The sequence below is a fragment of the Podarcis gaigeae genome, assembly GCF_964106915.1.
Source record: "Podarcis gaigeae genome assembly, chromosome: 18".
In the NCBI taxonomy this organism is placed as follows: domain Eukaryota; kingdom Metazoa; phylum Chordata; class Lepidosauria; order Squamata; family Lacertidae; genus Podarcis; species Podarcis gaigeae.
The window spans coordinates 121,384-142,883 of record NC_139696.1 but is presented as its reverse complement, the minus strand read 5'-3'; the positions used below and the strand labels follow the sequence as shown (position 1 = coordinate 142,883).

The window sequence follows — 21,500 nt, the reverse complement described above, 5'->3', positions numbered from 1 at the left end:
ATCCCCTCCAACTCTGACCAGGCTGCAGAGCAATGAACAATTAATCCTTAAGCCTGCAATTCCTGAATCATCATTTCACAAGATGCATTTTAAAGATAAGGGGGTGATAAGGGAGAGAAGGGTCAGAGGTTTGGCTGTTTTGGAAAGGTGGAAAGTGTATCTCCAGACTGCAGAAACAAGACCACTCTTATGGAATGATGGAATCCCTTTAATGACTGAAGCACAGTATTAAAACAATCTACAGTATTATTTCTTTTTTAAAGGGGGGGAACACACCAAAATTACCAAAATTTTAGACTAAACAAAAACCGTATTTTGCAACTGTGGAAGAGTGGTTAGGCCCCGCCCTCCTCCCCCTCTTTCTTGTCCTTCTTCCCCTCACCCTCGGTCTCCTCCTCAATGTCCCGCCGCCTCTTCCGATTGTGTGGGCCGGGCCGGTTTTTCAGCAGAGGTAAGGGCTCCATGCCGAGGACTTTGTGGATCTGACGGAAAGCCAGCATCCTCAAGGCATGCTGCGGCGAGGGAGAAAGGCAAAGATGCACACAGGGTTAGGATTCTGAACCCTACATATCTTTAGGTGTCAGGCAGAATCATTCCCTTTCTAACCAGGCCTTAAGCTTTAAACTACTCCTGCTTTCCCAGCACACTGCGTTCCCACTTCATTGCTATTTTGAAAGAAGTGAATAGCGCTCCCATTTTAAGGATATCTATAAATGACTTCTTGAGGGTGCAGCAAACATTCCCCAATCAGCTTAGAGCAAAAAGTATATAGATAAACATTAATGAATGTTGGTGCTACATGAAAATGTTAATGTTTTCTATGGTTTCTCTTTTATGGTATAATGTGTTTATGTTTAGTTTAGGTAACAAGCGACTCCTCCTCCTCCTCCTCCTGCTGCTACTAAACTACACTGTCCTAACTCAGAGGAATTTCTAGGTGAGTGCTCATAATTAAGGCTCCCTTGGCTGACACAGGAAATTCCACATTTCTGGATCCTGGCGCTGGTTGACATCAAGAGAAGGCAATGAGCGCCAAATGGCAGATCTGCCCTCGCGACAAAGGAAGGGCAGGACACCCTCTGGCTAGAGAGAGACGGCAAGCAGCCAACTATGGGCTATGACACACTGAAGAGAGAGAGACCAAGAGCTGTAGCGAACCAAAGTCTCTCTTCCATGACACTTAAGTGCAAGTGAGCCAGGCGGCACTCGGAGAAGCAGGTGGTCCTGGTGAAGCCTTTCACGATTCCTATAAGCTTAGTTTTAAGTTCACAAGCCCCACAGCAGAGATTGGGAACCTCTGGTCCTCCAGGAGCGCCGGGGCTCCCAGCTCCCCCCGCCCCAGCCAGCACTGCCCATGGAGATGCCTGGAGGGCTGCAGGGTCTCTCGGGCAAAGAGCCCAAGGCACCACCCACCTGGCTGCTGGCCGTGACGTCCTCTCGCTGCTGCCTGGCCATGCTCTGCAAGGCATCCACGGGCTCTTTCTCACAGGGGTCTTGGAGCCCTGGACCATCTGCAGGGAAGCAGAACACGGCAGCAAGGCTATGCTTAGGAAGGAGGCAAACTCTGATTTTCAGCAACCTGATTCCACTCCCAACCCAGATTCAAAATATTGAGGGGGCTGGAGCCCCTAGAGCCCCCTATCCTTGGAGCATTCCTAGTGGTTTGTTTCTCCAGTTCATTTCTGGGGATCAAATCCTCCTTAGGGCAGGGATGGGGAAACCTAAGCCTCCCCCAAACCCTTGTTGTTGCAGATTGCAAATCTACGTTAGAGCTTTTAGAAAACTAAAATGAATAAGAAGGCACCAACCAGGGTTTTCTCGGCTGCTGAGCTGCATTGTGGGTGTTTGTGTGCTGACACCAAAGTACCAATTTCAAGCACTGCAGGTCTGCTCACCTGCTTTTGTGATTTCACTGTGTTGCTCACGGCCGTCAAGGCCAGATACTTGTTTTTAAATAGTAATAATAGAAAACAAATAGTTTTAGCACAAATCCAGAAAGTTGGAGCTAGTACACAGTGGAAGTGGTTTTCCAGAACCTTCTTAGGGCTGCATTGAGAGGAATCTTGTGGGAGAAGGAGGGAGGGGTGAACATGGTTTGGTCTAGGGACATCGCCCCCTGGTGGCCGCTGGCTCTCCAGGCTTCCCTCCCCTCCAGGCTCTACTTGGGAGACGCTGGAGATGGGGGCTATTTAGCAGGGGAAGCATGTGCTCTGAGCCAGAAGCTGTGGTCCTGCCCCAAACCTGGGAGAAAGACTGCAGTTGGCGCAGCTTGCAGAGCTGACCTGCCAGGAGCATCCCGGTGGCAAGGCACTCCAGGACCCGCCGCATGGCCTCCCCAGGTCCCAAAGGGCCTGTGGCGCTGCTCAGAGCTCTTTCCACCAGCAGCTCCATCGCCTGGAAGAGAAGAGCACAACTTCTTATAGGGAAAGTGCAGTTTATAAACATGCGAATATCTTGCTGAGAATGAAGTGCGCCTTTCGTAATGCCACTAAGCATTTCGCAATTTTTTTTTACTTCAGACTATGGCCTGTCTGCACTACCCACTTAAAACAGTGTCATGCCTTCCCCTAAAGCATCCTGGGAACTGTGGTTTGTTAAGGGTGCTGAGAGGAGGACACTCTTCACCCCAAAGAACTACAGTCCCCAGAGATCTGTGGGAAAAGGGGCTAAACCACTCTGGGAATTGTAGCTCTGTGAGAGGAATCCAATTGCGGAGCAGCAACAAGTGACCAATATGGATGCAAACCAACCTTCCCCCACATTCTCCTTTCCATTTGCTCTTGGACTTCAACTCCCAATGTCCCTGAACATTAGGCAAGCTCCTCCCACCATCCCTGAACACAGCTAGTGGGATTGGGAGTCCAACAAGGTCAAGAGGGCACCGGGTTGCGGAAGGCACCTGTGGCACCAAGCAGGGAGGAGCTCCACTCTTGGGGGCCATCACTGAAGAGGCCTCCTTTCCGAATACCGCCTCCCCCCCCCCCTATACCCATGCAGAAGGGGATCCTAGGATGACCTGAGTGAACTGAAGCCCAACATATAGTCTACTTCACTTGCTAAAAACAAGACTCTGGGAACGGCCTAATCTTGTGATGTGCATCATACTGTTGGTTCAAGCGTGTGCATGCGTGTGAATTCCCCAAAGGTGCTGCCTCTTCCCGCCTCCTTACCCAATCTGGAAGAGCACCCCATGTTGGCACACGCTGGCAGAGGTCCCGCAAAACCCTGATGATGATCACACACGACTGCAGGCCGTTGGCTCGGGCCTTTGTGGAGAGGGAAAAAAAACAAATCCATCTCGGATCCATGTCTTGAAAGAAAACAAGCATGAACTGTCCCCCTCCACAACAAGCAAATGTCAGGGCACAAGAAATTAAGAAAAAGGGAAAGTGGTGATGCTCTAACAAAGCCGAGGGTTGTCTCTGAAATGGGTCACCGTGGATTTGAAATCCTAAGATTTAAAAAACACCAAGTTAAGCCTTGGTGGCTTAACTGGACCCTCCTTCTTGGGGGCCAGGGGGGCGGACACAGCCCTTGGCCCAACTGGCCTCTCTTACCTGGAACCATTTTGCATGGCGAAGAGCAGCCAGGGACTCCAGGCACCTATCTTTGTTCAAGGTCTCTGCAGAGTGGAGCTGAGGTTCTGGAGATGTTGCTAAGAAGGAAGCAGAAAGGGAGGGAGGAGGTGGAAGAGGCAGGCTGCAGCCCAGTCAGCCAGAAGAGAAGGCAAACCCTGTTGTCTAATGTGGCACAACAATCAGCATGTTGGACGAGGATCACCTGGGAGACCTGGGCTCCCTGGTCCCCTTGGGCCAGTTCCCCTCAACTTGCTTCCCTAACCTCACAGGGTTGTTGGGAAGATAAAATGTGGGGGAGAGAACCATACACACATCTTGAGCATATTACACCTTGTAATAAACCATTTGAGCATCACATCTACAGGTAGTGGGGGATATTCCTAGTTCCACTATCAGTAAAAGTCTCTAAATACCAGGTTGCTGGAATCACAAGTGGGGAAGAGCTGCTCTTGTGCTCAAGGTCTACCTGTGGGCATCCCATTGGGGCATCTGCGTGGCCAGCGTGAGAGCAGGATGATGCCCAGAGAGGCCCTTGGCCTGGTCCAGCCAGGCTTTTCTTCCGTCCCCATGTTCCCCCTCCTCAACCCACATGGGTGCACACGGCAGCACGCGAAAGGAGAGCCCCCTCCACACAGCGGAGATGCACCCACACCCCTCCTTTACAAGCCTGTGAGTTTCCTACAGGGAACACTGGCCAGACATGGGCGCACCCAAGACGTTGTATGGAACGGCCCTGGCAAAGGAGGGGTTCCCTTGCCATTTGCATTCAAACCGCATTCCCTTTTTCTTCCTGCTTTAATGGGCAACCACAGCTGGGGGAGAGCTTTCTCGTGAGATCTGCCACTACAGTAAGGCTGCAAAAGCAATTTTCTTTGCCTTCTCTCCCCCCCCCAACCCCCAGCAGCTCCTTCCAGCCGCCCATAAATGAGTGGGCTTCAGCACCATTACGAAAGAGCAGGCATGGAAGCAGAATGCTTAGCCACCCACAAGCATTGATTCTAGCTAGGAAGACTTCCACAAAACACCCCTGGGCAGTTCCAAGTTCCTTTGAGATGGTGATGTGGAAACTTGGTCAGAGCCAGAGCGGAAGGTCAGGTTATTTCTATTTTAAATGATACAGGGCCCAACCTTTTGATCAAATGATCTCCAGGGTGGCTTCCAGCCAAGGCCTGAGCTCCTGGGGTTAAGGGGATGACATCAAAGGCCGTCTCTGGCACCCAGGACTCCTGGGGCAGCATCCTCTGGGGAAACCAGATGCCAGCCGTCTCCCAGGGCAGAGAAGCAGGGAGGCTGGAGGGAGAGAGCCTCACCCTTCTTTCTGGGGTGCTGCCCCCTGGTGGTGGACCACAGATCTGCCCAGATGCCAACCCTTTCCCCTCTCCTAAAAGGGGGGGGGGGAGGTAAAACAAGGCAACACAAACAGCACCAGAAGAATCTCCAGCTCCGTATGCTACGCTGATATACATTAATTTCAATGGGTCTACTAGTGAGTAAAATTTAGTTGAAGTGAATGCTGTCGAACGCTCTTCCAGGAGTGATTTGGCAAACACCCTCAAATTTGAATTTCAGGTGTCTCTTGAAGACTTTTTTCATGCTGACAGGCCCACACACTTACTGAAAACTTTCCTTGAGGACCCAAACGTTCTGCTCTGTTCTGCTTTTAAAGGTTTTTATGTTCCTATACACAACTCCGAGGTTTAAACTTTTATAAATAAAGTTCTGAAAACTCACCTGCATCTGCAGCGGCCTCTTCTCTCATCAAGGGAGACGTCAATGAAACTGTTACCTGCATTTGGGGTTCTCTGCATGACGCAATTACAATATTGGCTTCCTCAGAGTTGGGCAGCACTACGTAACTGTCGCTCGTCACCTTCTGGGACAGATGAGGAGAAAACGAGAACTCCATCAGCCTTTGAGATATGCCCACCTGCCCAATACAGACTAGGACAGAGATGGCAAAACTCCCTGAGGATAATCAGCCAGGAGCTGCGTGCCAGTGGTGCTGATGCTAGCCCAACAGACACGACTGTCCCACAGGTGTGCAAGAGCCAGAGGTTTCTGCACACAGCTGCTCCATCTAGCAAGCAGGAGACAGCGGTGAGAGCTCCAAGGACACATTCCAGCCAGGCAGAGGCCCTCAAGGAGGGTGTGGGGCAGGCGGGGGAGAGTCCCAAAGCCAGGAAGTGAGGCCCAAGAGGCCAGATCTTGGATTCACTGGAAGCAGGGACCTGCTTTTTCTGTGGAAACTGTGTCATGCCTCTTGTCATTTGTTATACACTTAGGTATTTTTCTTAAACGCTCTTCCTCGAACGATTCCAGGGTGGTGTACAAAGTGCCACAATATAAAACTCAAATAAAAGGCAGACTAAAAAACAGCAACTGAAGAACAGAGTGAGACAATTCCAGTTCCACGTAAGATGCCAATGTGATCATTAAGGTCCACTTGGCATCAGTAAGGAGTTATTCCTTTAGTTTAGTAGCAGCTGTCCTTTGGAACTCCCTGCCTATTGATGTCAGGTGGGCCCCACCACTGTTTTCTTTTTAGATCCCTGCTGCGAACCTTTTCTGTTTCAGCAGGCCCATCCAGACACAGGATTTGAATAGAATAGAAATTTAACAAACGACAGCTAAAATATATATAAATACACACATCCTCCTCTCCAAAGGTTGGCAAGTCTGATTGCGGAGCACAGAGAGGCCTTCCTTACCTCCAGCTGCTGGGGCAGCTGCTCCGTGATGCTCTGGAGAAGAGCCAGGGTAGGTTTCTGGGCCGACAGCAGGATCAGGCGAACATTCCTGTCTCCGCGGAGAAGCAGCCCTTTTGCCAAGACGCCAACTCTCATTACCCCTTTCAGAAGCCGGGGAGGGTCATCTGCCTTCCTGTTGAAAGGAGGGGGCAGGAAAGGAAGTGTGCTCATGAGGACTAGCTGCCTAGCACGGGTGATTAAATGCATCAGGAAGGGTTCCAGCAGGGATGTCCAAAGCACTTGTGTGCCGCTGCTACTTGCCCCCCTCAAGTAAGGGGAGCAGGTTATTCCCCTGTTGGCAGCCTGGCCTCGTGGTTGGGAGTGACTAGGAAGACTTGGTGACTTTGAGCCAGTCCCCCTCTTTCAGCCTGTTCTACCCCACAGGGTTGTTTGTGAGCATAATTCGAGTGAAGGTCAAGAACATAGGCGGCCTGAAAGCATTACCCTTTCTCTTTACTGCCTTCCTCTTTTTCTGTTTCCTGCTCCGCCAGCCAGTCGGAGACGAGCCTAAGGGCACGCTCAGAGTGAGAGACAGCTTTCTGAATGGCCTGCAGCTCGTCTTCTGTTGGGTAGATGCTGGAGTGCTTTGTCATGATGTGGCGGTCATCAGAAGAGTCCGGTCGCCGGCTGGGCTGAGGGAGATCAAATGGACAGAAGGAGTCTGTCAACTAGAGGAAAAGGCACAGGTCAGACTTCAGGGGGAATCACAGTTCAGCGCGATATGACTGAGCTTTGCACTTTTACAAGCCCCACTTTTCTTCTAACAGTCAGGAAGAGAAACCAGAAGCACTCACTTCCTGGTTCACACAAACACAGTTTCTCATTATATCCAAACTGGGAACAGTGATATGTTTAAACTATTTTTCATTGAAGCAAGCCAGGAGCAGAAATCAGTTTTGATTCTGGCTTCTTTCAATAAATTTAGAGTTTCAGCCAAGAACATGGATCCTCCTGCCTGCAGCCCTAACTAGAACTGACACAGGTTTCTCCTCCACCCGCAATCCCCTGCCCCACCCCTGAGGTCAGTGTTCAGCCCACTGTCAGTGCCAATAACCTGGCTGGTGCTGAATGTGAGCCTCACCTTTGCCAATGTCAGGGTGCCAAACTCCCGGTTTAGAATAACCACAGTTCATGAGCAACCAGAAACTGGTCAGTTCAAACCAGTAAATGGATGCTTCCAAATCCCCCTGGCAGCCATGTGAAGAGCCAAAGAGCCAGGCTTCTTCAGGTCTAGAGTTACACTGGAATAGATTCACGGTGTGATTCAGCTGGCTGGCTTTGCAGGGAGCCTGGGGTTTGAAGGAAATGCCACCCAAATCCGGATACCCACCAAGAGAGGGGGGACTGGCACTCCAGGCCTGCCCATGAGGGGTGGCGGGGGCCAGTCTGCCGCCAGGTGCCGCCGCTGCTGCTCCTCCCAGTACAGCTGCTCCTCCTCCACCCGACGCCAGTACATTTCTTCTTCATAGCGCCTGGAGGGGAAAGGCGGGAGAAATGCTGCATTAGAAGAGCCTGGCTCTCTCACAGGAAGGAGGGACAGCAGCTGACCAGCCAGGATATGGACCAACAGCAGGGAACCCTCTGGACATGGAGTGAGGACTGTATCTTTTTGTTCAGTCCATCCATCCTGGTCTGCCTCCAAGGCTTCTTCCTCCTGTGACACTGTGCATTCACATTCTTCCTGCCCTGCCCTTTCAGATGCTACGCTAAACTGTTATTCCGCATTCTGAGCACCAGCCTCAAGCTCACGAATTTCATCCTGCCTCCCTGCCTCCGAGGAGGACAGCAGGAAACTCAACCGAGTTCTCCAATGCACCAAACTCAGACAAAACTGTGATGAGTTGGAACAATGGCTTGCTCAAAGTAATCAGGATCAAAATTGTGCTTCACAAAGCTGGCTTGTTTAAACAAACAGTGGTTTAACCAGACATGTGCCCCCCCCCCCCGCTTCCCTTCGTACGTGCCTGGATGCAGCAAGGAACTGTGATTAGTTCAAAAAGCAAATTTCCAATCTACTCCTCCTCTGACAGGAAAAGTGGGAAAACATGTGAGACCAGAACTCATGTGAGCAAAGCTAAACAACGGTGAGGGTTATGCCTAAACTGGCCTCTGCGTCTCCTGGCTTCCTGTTATTAATCCTACACTGCCCAGTTTAGACTGTAAGCTGCTCAGGAGAAGAGACTGTCTATATTTCCTCTGGGTTTCTGATGGTGCTGGATAATATTGATAATATAACAACAAGAAGAACAGTCACAAGAAGGCTTCTTGCCCTCCCTCCCTCTTCTTCCACAGATAAGAGTACAGCCATCAACCTGCAAAAGGCCAGCCAGAGTTGGAACCTGACATTTAAGAGCGAGAAAGCAAACATGGATCCAGCACTTCAAGGCAGCTTTCCCGGTCTCCTGAGTCAGCCGATTCAGCTGAGCAATGTCTACACCGACTGAGCACAGTTCTCCAAGGTTTCAGGCAGGGACTGAACCTGGGACCTGCTGTTGCACGCAAAGGGGATGCTCCGCCCCCAGCCCCTTCCCCAGGACTCGCCTCATCTCTAGGTGCCAGCGCTGCTCTTCCTCTCGCCGCCTCTTCCCCAGGGAGCGCAGCTGCTGCTTCTTCTGAGCTCGGTTGCTGGGCTTGATCTCGACTGGCAAGTCAGGGTTGACCTTCTTCTGCAAGAGGTTTGTTGCCATCAGGCTCAGAATAGAGCAGTTCAGTTACTGCTACAAGCTGTGTCCAGGGGCAAAGATCCAGAGGGACCAGGAACTGGTGCCCCAAATCGTTTCCCAGCTGCTCAATTCGGGAAGATCTATTGGCACCCATACAAAGCACACTTCCCAGGACTCTCTAGTGTGGGAATCCAGAAGAGCTAGCTGCGTTTCAAAATGGTGGGCATTAACAGAGGTCCCTTCCTATCTTGCAGTCCTGACCCAGTGTTGTGGAGGCTACAATTGCGGCCAATTTACAACTGGCAGAACTGACTTCCAGAAACAGGGCCTTGGCCCAAGGCCTCCCCAGCGCTCCCATCATTAATTTCTGCATTCCAGAACAAGATTACATCAAATATATTATTGGAAATCAAAATGGAAGCTTCAAGACTCACCAATCTGCCTCTAACTGGAATGCGGGATGATGGGAACAAAAGGGGCCGCAGAGGATGCGTAGAAGAGAGGAGGGAAACCCCCCAGGCCCAGGGGCCAAAGACTGCTTCACCCAGTGCTGTCTTTGGCCCCTCAGAAGCAAACAGGCTCCCTGCACCCCTCTCACAGCAGGTGGGTCTTGCCAGACATGGAGGCCCAGCCCACACCAGGCCCTCCCAGCCCTCACACCTTGTACTGCAGCCTGTGCCGGCGGCCCTTCAAGTGCATGTCTTTAGAGTTGGGGTCATTGAAGCTGCACTCACAAAGTTTGCAGTGGAAGCGAACCATCTTGCCTTTGTCATTGTGGACCTGGAGAGGTGCAAGATGCATCGTCTCAGCCGGGCTAGAGGCAGGAAAGCTAAGATCTCCCCCGTGTGACAGAAACCAGGCCCTGAAAACCCCCACCTTGCCAGATCTTCCATAGGGAGAGATGCAGGGAGAGGCAGAGGGGAAAGCAGGATTGAGCCAAGGGAGCAACCTTGGAAGCCTGGCTCCAAAGAGCTCTCCTGCCCCATTTACACTGCCTTGGTGGAAAAGATATCTGAAGTAACTCAGTTAATATCCCTGACAGATGACCGGCAAATATTTCCGTGAAGGAGGCACATCCTCCCTTTCCCTTTGCTTTACCTCTTCGACATAATCGTGACCCACAGGCTGCACGTCCAGCAGGTCCCTCAGACCATCTCCGGAGCTGCTGAGGGGGGACTCGTCTGCTGGCCTCGCGGCTTTCGCGGACACCCCTTCTGCCCCTTCCTGCTTTGCGCTTGTCACCTGAGCTTTGCCTGCTCCTGATAAAACAGCCATGGAGGTTCTCAGATCTTGACCTGGCCACCCTTTGCTTTTATGAAAGAACTTCCCCTTACAGGTCAACTTGGCCAGTGACCAAGGAGGCAGCCATGCATGCAGCGGAATGAGGTCCTAAGAATGGCCTGTACCACTTCAGGTCGCAGATCTGGGGGGGTGTGTGTCAGATTTTGGAAGGCCCTGGGGTTTTTTTTAGAGACAAAACCCGTATTGCACTGTAGACTAGGGTAAAATGGCACACAACACATTTAAAGTGCACTTAATATACATGGTTTCCGTAAAATAATCCTGGGAGCTGTAGTTTAGAGATCTATAATTCCCAACACCCTTAACAAATTACAGTTCCCATGGTTCTTTGGGGAAAGCCATGTGCTTTGAATGTATGGCGTGGAGGAGACTTAGCCCTCCCTGGTGTGCTAGGCAGCCAATGATAAAGGAAATAAAAGGGAACCAGGCCTCATGGAGTTTGTCTTTGCCAATTTCACCCCCCCCCCGAACCCCTCCCCACCACTTCCCTATGAATAATACGCAATAATATGGAAGACTGCCTCTATTTGATATGGAGAAATGCCTTCTTAGATCAGGAACTGGTAGCCCTCCAGACACTGCAGAACTACAACTCTCAGCCTGCATTGCCAATGGTCAGGGATGATGGTCAGGGATGATGGATGTATGTCCAGCTACACCTGGAGGGCTGCAGCCCCCCCCCCACCTGCAGTCAGAAACAGGGAGTCCCCTCGACCACCTCACCCCCCGGCCGGCGCAGAGAGATCACTCCCCAGAGAACGCCTCTCTGCAAAGCCCCTCGCCCAGCCCCCTCGCCACAGTTCCTACCTGGAAACAAGAGCTTTGCCTGCCCCAGGGGCTTCTTGGCAGAAAGCGGCTTGCTTGGGCTGGGTGTGCTGTTGGCTGTGCCCACAGCCTGCTTTGCCAGCACGCTGGGCGTGGTGGAGACAGGGGGGTGCAGAGCTGGCTTGCTGGCAGAGCCATTGGCAGAACTCACAGAGACGCTGGGCATCATGGGCTGGACGGAAGGGATGGGCTTCCCCAACTTGGTGTGCAGCTTGAGGACCTGGAAGACACATGTCCTTCAGCGGAGGGGAGACGTGGCCCAGCACAGGCTCCCCAGTCCTTGGGCAGCGTCAGCTCACCACAGCTTGGCTCTGGGCAGGAGCAGCTGGCGCCCCTTGGGGAAGGCAGAAAGGCCAAAGGGAGTGGGAGCCAGAGGCAGTCAGCCAACGCTCGCTTTGTCCCCGGCCTCCGCCCCAGGAGACCTAAGGCGGAGGGGCCACGCCCTGGAGTGGACCAAAGTCTCCCATAAGATCCTCCCTCCCGGTGCCCCCCTGCGCTTCCCAGAACACTCGACCTTTTGGTGCTTGGCTCCTCGGATATGGGCCACGTAAGCATCTGCCCCGGTGCAAGAAACATCGCAGAGCTCGCAGTGCAGCTGGGTCTGGACCCCCCGTAGGCCGCTGCCCCCCGCCTGGCTCCCTGTCTTCAGTGCCGTCTCCTTCTTTTTGTGCTTTTGTCCTTCTAGGTGCTCCCGGTAAGTCTGCAGGGGGGTGGGAGGAAGGACATGGCAGGATCCTCTTGCCCCGAAACGTTTTTATGGCCTACGGCACGTCTAAGAAGTGGAGGGCGATCCAGGATGGGCCTTGTGTTGGTGCAGGGAGGTGAGCTGTGTCTGGAGGTGGTGCAAAGAGGCATTATGGCACTCTGGAGAGACATTCCGGCCCTGCAAAAGCAGTCGAGGAGAGGGCTGGTCAGGGTCAGTGAGGTGCGAGGCCTGCGGAGAAGGCACGGCTGGGGGAAGAGTCCCGACCAGGCCTCAGGTTTCTCAGCCTTGCTCTAAAGGGAGAAGAGGAATGTCTTTTATGGAGAACAGCTCTGTCCACAATGATTCCCTGTCAGAGCTAAAGAGAACTGCTATGTTCAAAGGATGTAGATCTCTGAACACCATCCTTTTGCCGAGTAAACAGGGGACAGCTGCTGTATTCAAGGACTGTTTGGGTGGGAGGGCTTTCCAAAAGCATCTGTTATCCTGATGAATACAGAACAAGGAGCTAGAGGAACCATTCGTACACTGCTTAGAAAATCTGAGGGGCTTCGTAAGCAACCAGGGCAAGACAAGCCAGCCGGGCACTGTAAAGCAGGGGCAGGGAAGCTCTGAGGAACCCTTTAGGCATTCTGAAGTCCTGGCATCAAAGCCAAGGCAGGGCTTGCAAAGAGCTTCCATGTGCCCGAGGCTTTGCCTTTACCTGTTTTCTGCAAGCATCGGCTGCTGCGAGAAAGAGGATGCCCTTTCAGGGATTCACTGGTGCAGCTGATCCAGCAGCTTTTGATCAGCCCAAACCTGCTTTCCCTTGCCTATGAGCCATCAGGATCACACTTTAAGGCTCCCAATGGGTACACTGATAGTCCCATCTCCACTACTGACATCAAGGATGGCGCCGGCGGTTGTGGTTTGTGGGAAACGGCCTCACAGTTTGACCATCTTGTGGGTCAAGGTGGCCCTGCTGAAGACCAACAACACTTGCCTGGCCACGGGCTCCCTGAACCATATCTGCATAGACTCTGTACCTCTGGTTCCTGCCTAAGGTCTGCTCAAGAGGCTCTGCTGCTGCCAGGGACCAGAGCAGGGCCTTCTGAGTGGGGGCACCTAAAAGATGGAACTCTTTGTTCCATGAGGTTTGGGAGGACTCCTCTCAGAGTGTTTTGCCATTTGCTGAAAACCTCTCCATTTCAGGCAGGTACTTCTTTTATCAGGAAAAAACTGATGCGTTCGTTGTATCTCAGCCACACCATGAAGCACATGGCTCCCACCACAGAATCCTGGGAACCCATCACAATTCCCAACTCCCTTAAGAAACTACAGCTGCCAGGGTTTTGGGGGAGGTAAGACATGAGTTTTTCATTTGCATCGTGGCCTATTTTTATGCTTGGCTTCAAATGATTGTTAAGGCACCCTGAGTAGCTCATCAGGAGACAGCAGACAAATCTTGGCCAAAGAACCGAAAGGGAAGAAGCCAGACTCACCTGGGGGCCTGCGCAGCTGATCTTGCAGATCTCACAGTAGTGAAGCTGAGGCTGTTTGGGGGGCCCCTTGGGCTTGAGCAGCTTGCTGGGGTACTGGGGCTTCTTGCTGTAGCTGCTGGTGGAGTTGCTGCTGCCTCCGTCGCTCCACAGTGAGCCCCCCATGGGCTTGGGCTGCTGCTGCTGCGTGGGAGGCAGGGGCTGCGGCGGCGGCTGCTGCACGAGCGACGGCTGGGGGGGCTGGTAGTAGGAAGCGCTGGCTGCCGCGTACGCAGTGGCATCATAGCTGGAGTAGTTTGACCCTGGAGAAAGAAGACCTCCTGTTGATGCCCGACGAGCAAAGCAGGGGCAGGCGACAGCCATTCCAACTCGCCTGAGTCCCAGCCAGCCTGGCTAGCCAGCAGGTGAGCTGGAGCCCAGCAACCTCTGGAGGGCCACAGGTTCCCCAGCCCTGCTCTAAGAAGCAGCATTTCTTTACTGCCGGTACTTAGAAGAGGCACTGTCTCCTGAGAAAGGGGATGTTTCCTAGGGCAGGGATGAGGAAACAGGTCAATGTTGTTGAGACTACCAACTCCCATCAGTTGCAGCCGGCACAGTCAATGACAATGGGGATTGGGGCCACACAGGCTCTGCACCCTTGCGGTAAAGGAAGTGGGAAAGAGGAAGCAAGGCCTTTGAGAAGCTCTTACCAGAGTAGGATGCAGGAGAGGAGTTGTAGGTGGAAGAGGAAGGGGCGTACGACTGGATGGAGGAGGCAGAGATGTTCTGCTGGCATGTCGTGGAGGCTGGGTAGGTGCTATAGGATGAGGAAGCAGTCACAGTCTGGACGGGCTTAACGGTGGTCACTTGTCTCTGGGGCTGGCTTGGACTGTACACGGCCGCAGGCTGGCTGTAGCTGCTCTGGGAGTCTACGAAGGACAGAGAGCAGTCGCTGAAGACCAGAGAGCAGCAGGCGACTTCTGCCCGGATTCTGCCTGCCTGAGCTCCTTGGGCTTTGTCTGGCTTCCATCCAATTAAATTCTCCTCAGAGGAGACCCAGTGAACCTGAAGAACATGACTAAGAGCCATTCATTTCAATGAGGCTAGAGAACAGCTAACATACAATCCTTCATTACATTTGCCTGACCAGACTCCTCAGCAACAGGGAACAGCAACATATAAATAAACCACCTTATTTTATTTATTTTATTTCTATCCTCTCTTTCTCCCAATGCGGGGCCCAAGGCAGCTCCCAGCACAAATCTAAACAAGCACACAAATATAAATATTAAAAAACTGTTAAATAAGCAACCCTTTAAAAATGCAGTGCTGAAACATTTAAAACCCCTTGAAAGCACAAACAAAACCCCAACAACATTCAGCCTCACAAGACCACCCACAACAGCCAGTTGGTGGCCAAAGGCATGGCAAAATAAAAGTCTTTGCCTGCTGGCAAAAGGAAAGCAGATGGAGACCTAGCCTAGCCAACTAGGCTGAAGTGAGTTCCACAGTCTGGGAGCAGCCACCAAGAAGGCCTTGTCTCATGTCCTCACCAAACATGCCTGTGCAGGTGGAGGAACTGGAACACGCCCCCCCCCCCCCCAAGATCTCAAAGCCCAGGCAGATTCATACTGGGAGAACCGCTCCTCCAGACAGCTTCAAACCTGTATGAACTGTTTACAAAGGAGTAACTGCACTCATCTTTATTCCAACACAAAGTGAACTTCCTGGTTCTATTAAACCAGCTTCAAAGCAGCGTGAGATTGCAGTGCAGGACAGGTCCAGTGGCTCCGGGAGGGGGCAGCTTAAGATGACCCCCATCGCCATGCCTGCTTCCCAAACCTTCCTCGTTACCAACACAGCTGTTACTGGAAACTACTTCACAAATGCTTCCACAAGCCTCTAGTATTCTGAACACACCTGAACAGTGATTTTTTTTCTTTCTATGTGAACTCACTCGAGTGGTAGTACGAGTCCGTGGCCACGTGTTGGGGCTGCGTGACCACCGTCTGGTAATATGGTTTGGTCTCATAGCCGCCTGCTGTTGGGGATCGGCCGTAACTGTAGCCATCCTGCCAAAACAAAACTTGGCTGTCAGTAAGCAGGTGAGGGAACACAAGCCGACCGGATGCCTTCCACAGGGCGACCCATAACCCAGAGCATCTTTTGGCTGATAGGAGCCTTTTCTGGGTGGCTTATTTAAGGTAGCTTAAATATTGGGGGGGGGGGGGGCACAAAAGCCAGGGACACTTTTACACACCTTCAATTGATTCCTCCTAAGACAGGGATGGAGACAGGTGTTGGAGCTAAGACAGGTGTTGGAGCTCCCAATTTAGTGCAGCAACACCTGGGGAATGCTTGAGACATCACTGTGGCTCTCTCATTCCACTCAAGCAAAGGGGAGCAGTCCAGGATCTACATGGAGCCCCCAACCTCATTTGAAGGTGATGCCTGATGACTCCTGAAGTTGCCCTATTATTCCATCCCATCAGATTTCCTTCCTTTCTGTTTGTTTCCTCCATATTCCCCCTGCAATGCAGTTTCTGACCAGCTGGAAGAGGCAGTATATTAATTGTAAAAATAAATAGATGCTTAAAAAAGAAAAGTTATCCCAGGTTGTACTGCTTGGGGAAAGATTCAGGTAGGTAGCCGTATTGGTCTGACGCAGTTGAAATATATATAAAAAAAATAAAAAAATGTCCAGTAGCACCTTAGAGACCAACTAAGTTTGTTCTTGGTATAAGCTTTCTTGTGCATGCACACTACTTCAGGTCCACTTCTTCAGATGCTTGGGGAAAAGAATTCTCCCCCTAGCTGCTCTGAGAACAAATTTATAGCTTCAATCATACCCATATAGCTATGTGTGTGTGTAGCCCACTAAAGTGAGAAAGGAATTGATTTCAGTTGCTCTCCAAAACAGTTGCTGTATTGGTCCACTGGGTAAGCCGGCCAGAGTGGTTGAGGAAACCCAGCCAGATGGGTGGGGTATAAATAATAAAATCATTATTATTATTATTATTATTATTATTATTATTATTATTATTATTGTATTTATATGTTAGCAAAGGTGTATGAGGTGTTAGGGGAGGGGTAGTACCTTTGTGGGGGACACATCATGCTCCTTTGGTGCCCCCCCTGCACTCCGCTCTCACCTGCGGCTCCTAGAAGCTGTCAGTATGTGACAATTCTGGGCACCACAATTTAAGAAGGATATTGACAAGCTGCAACGAGTGCAGAGGAGGGCAACCAAGATGATCAAGGGGTCTGGAAACCAGGCCTTATAAGGAACGGTTGAAGGAGTTGGGGATATTTAGCCTGGAAGAGAGGAGACAAGAAAGGAGATTCCGACTCAGTATCAGGAAGAGCTATTTGAGAGTGGAACGGACTCCCTTGGCAGGTAGTGGCCTCTCCTTCCTTGGAGATTTTTAAGTGGAGGTTGGATTGCCATCTGTCAGGGATGCTTTAGATGAGATTCCTGCATCGCAGTGGGTTGGGATACCTTCTCAGTCTACGATTCTATGACAACAGCCACACCCTGTGAAAGAGCCTTGACTGGCTGGTTAAACCAGGTGAGGGTAGCTAATAGGCCTCAACCCCCTGGCCAGTCAGGGCCTTCCCCTGCACGGCAAGACAGGCTCCAGCAGATTAAGTGGACAAGACCAAGAGGGGGTCAGATGGAGGTTGCAGAGGGAAGTGAAGGGCAGGTGGCGCTTGCACACCTGGGAACGGAGCCCATCTAGAAGAAGGAAAACTCTGATCCAAAAGCTCCACTGCCTGGAGGGAGAAGTAAAACCCCCACAAATCTGGAGTGGAGTCTCTAAGACAAGTGGACGGCACCTTGTCCACCTCCTTCCAGCAACGCCTGCAGCCAAATGTATTGGCCTGCTTTCCTTTGGACCCCGTCAGCGACAGCAAGAAGGGGGTCTTGTTGTCTGGGCAGCCCGGACCCCCAGAACCTCTGGCCAGGCTTGCGCCCCAGGGAGGTCACTTTGATGCTGCTAACACAGCATTTAGACTTCACCCCCAGAGTGAAGACAGATGGATGCCAGTAACATATATTAGCACGACTAAGTTGTTTTCTTAAAAACCAACCATGTGAAGAATAAAACAAAAATTCATCATAAAACCAAATAATCTGAAACACTACATTAAAATGCCTGCCTTTGCCATGTGCCTTAAGTTCAGCAAGGATGATGCCTATTTCATCTCAGGTGGGATGGAGTTCCACAGGCTTGGGCCTGAATTAATGGCTTCTGGTCATTGTATGCCATGCAGGATCACCAACAGAGACTCCTCCAAAGATCCCAGGGATCACTAATGGGTCCGCTGATCCTTAAAATAACCTGGACCCAAGTTGCTAAGGGCCTTGGAAATGAACAGACATTGTCCAGCCCCAGCCAGCACAGCTCTTTGTCAAGCCGTCCACTTGGATACAAGTGGATCCAGACTAGACGTGTTTAGAATGGTCAGATTCCAACTCACTCTTCCCCTTCTCCCATAATTATATGTATATTAGACACACATAAAACATGCACTGCAACAGCTTTGTAAATAAGCCCACAAAGGTTATAAGTCTGAAAAAAATATTAGCCTACAGGGGACTGGATGAGCATGGAGGAGGTCTTCCTTCTTCCAGCAGACCACCAGATGAAGGATGGGCGTCCTCCCCCTCCCCTGCCAACCTGCTCACTAACCTGCATGGAATTTATTGACACCTATGGGAAGGGAGAAGAGAAGCTTCAGGAGTAAACCCGGCACAAATCTGGAGTGGAGTCCCTAAGACAGTAGAATGGTGCCCAACGTCTTGCTCTGCTTTCCTTTCGATCCCATCAGGGAAGCAAAAAAAAAGGGGGGGTCTTCTCATCTGGGCAGCCCAGGACTTCCAGACGCTCTGGCCAGGCTTGTGTGCCAGGGAAGTCACTTTGGTGCTGTTAACGCAGCAGTTTGCAAAGAGCTCCCCCCCCCCCTTGTTCTGCTTTTACACACACAGTGGAAGAGCATATAAAGCAGTCTCTGCCGTCTGAAGTGGTGCAGCCCCTCCTCCCACTGCACATATGGGATCTTGGGACATAGCGGGCTTTGGACCCCACAAAGAAATATGATGGAAAGGCTCACTATTGCCATTCCGTTCTCCTGAGAGTCAGCTGCTCGTTATGGCCAAACCTGACCACCCAGTGCCAGAGGTTCCTGCCACCAGTGGGAGACCTGCTGGAGGAGGAGGAGGAGGTAGTGGACCTATCCTACCGTCCTCAAGAACACTGGCACCAAAAGGCCAAAGAGCAGCAACAGAATGTGGACTCGCACAGTCATCACACAGATCTGGAGGAACCAACCCAGGAACTTATTTGCCACCAGCAGCTGCAGTTAGGCTTTGGTCTGTGTGGTGGGGACTAGCTCATAAAATGTGTGCCTCTTGCGAGAAACAAGACAGGTCTCTGGCTCCTGATTCTGGGTCCTTCCCCCACCCCCTTGCCTGGACTTACAGCTGAATGATTCCCCGGACCTGACCATGGCTTGCTGAGGCAATGCTGCACTGTGAATCCCATTCTCATGGGAAGTGTTTGGGACTGAGACCCTAGACCCAGAGAACACCCCACGGAGCAGGACAATTATAAAGCACCAGTATGCAAAATACTTTTATTCCAGCCCCTAAGATATCAGGCAAGGGGCACCTGTGGCCATCACTCCCATCATTCCTAGATATTTGGAATGAATGTTGTAGCTTAGGGGTCTAACAACATCTGCAGGGCCGCTAGTTGCCTCCCCTGTGTTCAACCCAACCCACCGATGTGAGGATACTGATTAGCAGCTACCTGATAGTTCTGGGTGACAGTTGGCTGGGGGGTTGGCTCTGGTTGCCGTATCCCATAACCGTAGTCTTGCGTTGACGGTGGCTGGTAGCCCCCATATGCTGCAGGTGCCACAGACCTGGCTGCCTGTATAGCTGGAGTATAGGCGGGGGCCACAGCGTGCTCCATCGCAGGGCTCTGCTGGACGGTGTAGCTGGCTGCTGTCGCGGGGTGGCAGTAAGCTGGAGCAGGCTGGGCACTGAAAAGGAAGACGACAAGTGAGAGACTGATGAGGGTGAAAAAAAGTGGTGGCCGCCAAGGGAAAGAAGAAGAAGAAGAAGAAGAAGAAGAAGAAGAAGAGTTTGGATTTGATATCCCGCTTTATCACTCCCCTTCAGGAGTCTCCAAGCGGCTAACCTTCTCCTTTCCCTTCCTCCCCCACAACAAACACTCTGTGAGGTGAGTGGGGCTGAGAGACTTCAGAGAAGTGTGACTGGCCCAAGGTCACCCAGCGGCTGCAGGTGGAGGAGCGGAGACGCGAACCCGGTTCCCCAGATTACGAGACTACTGCTCTTAACCACTACACCACACTGGTGTGCAAGCGATTCCCACATAGCCGGTCTGGAGTTGCCAGGCTTCGTGTCACGTACAACTTCCATGCAATCTTGGGCTGGTGGGATTGATAGTCCAGAACATCTGGAGGGCGGGCACCAGGTTGGGCCAACTCCAGAAAGGTGGATGTCTGTCCTCTCCCATAAGTGGAGGAGGCGCCCGAGGGGAAGGGGCGCCAGCATCAGCCTCCAAGGCAGGGTGGTTGCACCGGCAGCTGAAGCCTTGCGGAAGTCTGTCCTGCCGCTCCGCCTCTCGGCCCCCCTGGCCGGGCTGCTGTGCAGGAGCGAGGCGGGGCGCGGCCAGACCCTCCCCCGGCCGCCCTCGCCCCTGCTGCCCGCCCACCCACCTGTACGGGGCGCCGGCCGCGAAGCCGTAGTAATTGCTGGCCGCCATCTTGGCGTCTACGCTGGGCCACCGGGGGGGGGGCGGGGGAGCGCGGAGGGCGCGCGAGGCACGCCGGGAAACGGGCGACGCGCCAGCGAGCGAGCCGGCCGGCATCCGAGCGTGCGTGCGTGCGTGCGTGCGTGCGACGTGGCTCCGTCTCTCTCAGCAACAAGCCCCGCCCCTCCCCGGTCCGCCTTGACCGCGATGCTGAGAGGAGTCGAAAGGGGGCACCTCGAGGACCAGGTCGCCTTGGGCAGCAGCTGCTGCTTCTCCACAGCAGCCATGGCCTCCAAGGAAAAGAGGGACGTCCCGCTTCTCAAGAAGAATAATAATAATAAAGAAATGAAGAAAGTTCATGGGAAGTCTCCATGTTAGAACAGGGCGGATGTTGCCGCCGGCGCCATTTTGGAAGAGGGAAGCAGTCACCGGAAGCGCCTCTATGTTGGAAGTGGAGGGGGGCGGGATCAGGCGGAAACAGACCGCTCTTTTCGTGGCTCTTGGCCAATCACAAGTCGGAGCAGTTCCTGAGGCCGCCGCAGATGCGGAAAAGTCTCTTTCGGGGACCTTTTCCCTAATGAAAATGGCAGCTCCGGACAACCTTGGGCCAGAGTAAACAATGTCCCGGAAAAGTCGACCTTTTGGCTGGGGGTCAAAGATGACCCTTGAGGCAGATACACGGACTTGGGCCCTGCACCCCAAAAGACCTTGTGGGGCTCCCCTGGCCTCCCAGGTGCCTCTTCTGCTCTGGCGGAGCCTCCGGGGCCAGAGGCAGTCTACCTGGGCTGCTCCTGAGGGAGCTTGGAAGCAGCGCTCAGGGAAGCGCTGCGAGGAGGAGGAGGAGGAGGAGGAGGAGAATAAGGAGAAGGCGAATAATGAGGATAGTTACAGATGGGTAGCCGTGTTGGTCTGCCATAGTCAAAACAAAAAAAATTCCTTCCAGTAGCACCTTAAAGACCAACTAAGTCAGTTCTTGGTAGGAGCTTTCGTGTGCATGCACGAAATATGTATCTGAAGAAGTGTGCATGCACACGTGTGTATCTGAAGAAGTGTGCATGCACACGAAAGCTCATACCAAGAACTGACTTAGTTGGTCTTTAAGGTGCTACTGGAAGGAATTTTTTTTGTTTTAATAATGAGGATAGTCATTAATAATAAGAATAAGGCGAAACCAGGCCCCTCAGGCACTGTTGGGGATTGGGGGTGGGGCTCCGGCCTTCCTTCTCCGCAGGGACCCCCAACGAGGCGCCCACGTAACGAGGGAGACCAGCGCCACCCAACGGCAAGCTAGGTCCCACTGCCCACAACCAACATGGCGGCGGTGGCGCGTCTTCTGCCCTTTCTTCCCCCCTCCGGTCCGGTTCCCTCTTTCCCGTCATGCCCCCCGCTCAGCGCACACGCCCAGCAGCCACAGGAACACTAAAAAGCTCGGCAGCGATAGGT

General features: G+C 52.4%; 1 protein-coding gene across 5 annotated transcripts; it reads right to left on the bottom strand.

The window, feature by feature from the left end:
* Positions 1–187: 187 nt before the first annotated feature.
* LOC310835550 (zinc finger RNA-binding protein-like) lies at positions 188–20,170 on the bottom strand. 5 transcript variants are annotated; one of them, XR_014559698.1, is made up of 19 exons: positions 20,023–20,170; positions 19,089–19,323; positions 15,233–15,347; positions 13,986–14,204; positions 13,300–13,598; positions 11,630–11,815; positions 11,098–11,335; positions 10,087–10,247; positions 9,649–9,768; positions 8,867–8,991; positions 7,656–7,797; positions 6,770–6,993; positions 6,287–6,458; positions 5,310–5,451; positions 3,558–3,655; positions 3,171–3,310; positions 2,283–2,394; positions 1,414–1,511; positions 188–512 (listed from the first exon to the last, which is right to left on the bottom strand). XR_014559698.1 is itself a non-coding variant. In XM_083720246.1 (19 exons), the coding sequence occupies exons 1-19, from the start codon at positions 20,067–20,069 to the stop codon at positions 336–338; spliced, it is 3,006 nt and encodes a 1,001-aa protein (XP_083576372.1). In that variant the 5' UTR covers positions 20,070–20,170; the 3' UTR covers positions 188–335. The 5 variants fall into 5 exon arrangements, 4 of the variants coding, with proteins under 4 accessions (XP_083576372.1, XP_083576373.1, XP_083576374.1 ...); XM_083720246.1 differs by having other exon boundaries at positions 3,171–3,266; XM_083720247.1 differs by having other exon boundaries at positions 3,171–3,266; positions 5,310–5,448.
* Positions 20,171–21,500: the final 1,330 nt, after the last annotated feature.

Coding starts and splice junctions, on each gene's coding strand:
- LOC310835550 (XM_083720246.1), bottom strand. CDS start 20,069: ATGGCGGCCAGCAATTACTACGGCTTCGCGGCCGGCGCCCCGTACAG. Junction 14,205..15,232: donor GGACTCGTACTACCACTCGA/GTGAGTTCACAT, acceptor TGTCCTTCGTAG/ACTCCCAGAGCAGCTACAGC. Junction 3,267..3,557: donor GCCATGCAAAATGGTTCCAG/GTAAGAGAGGCC, acceptor CTCTCCACAAAG/GCCCGAGCCAACGGCCTGCA.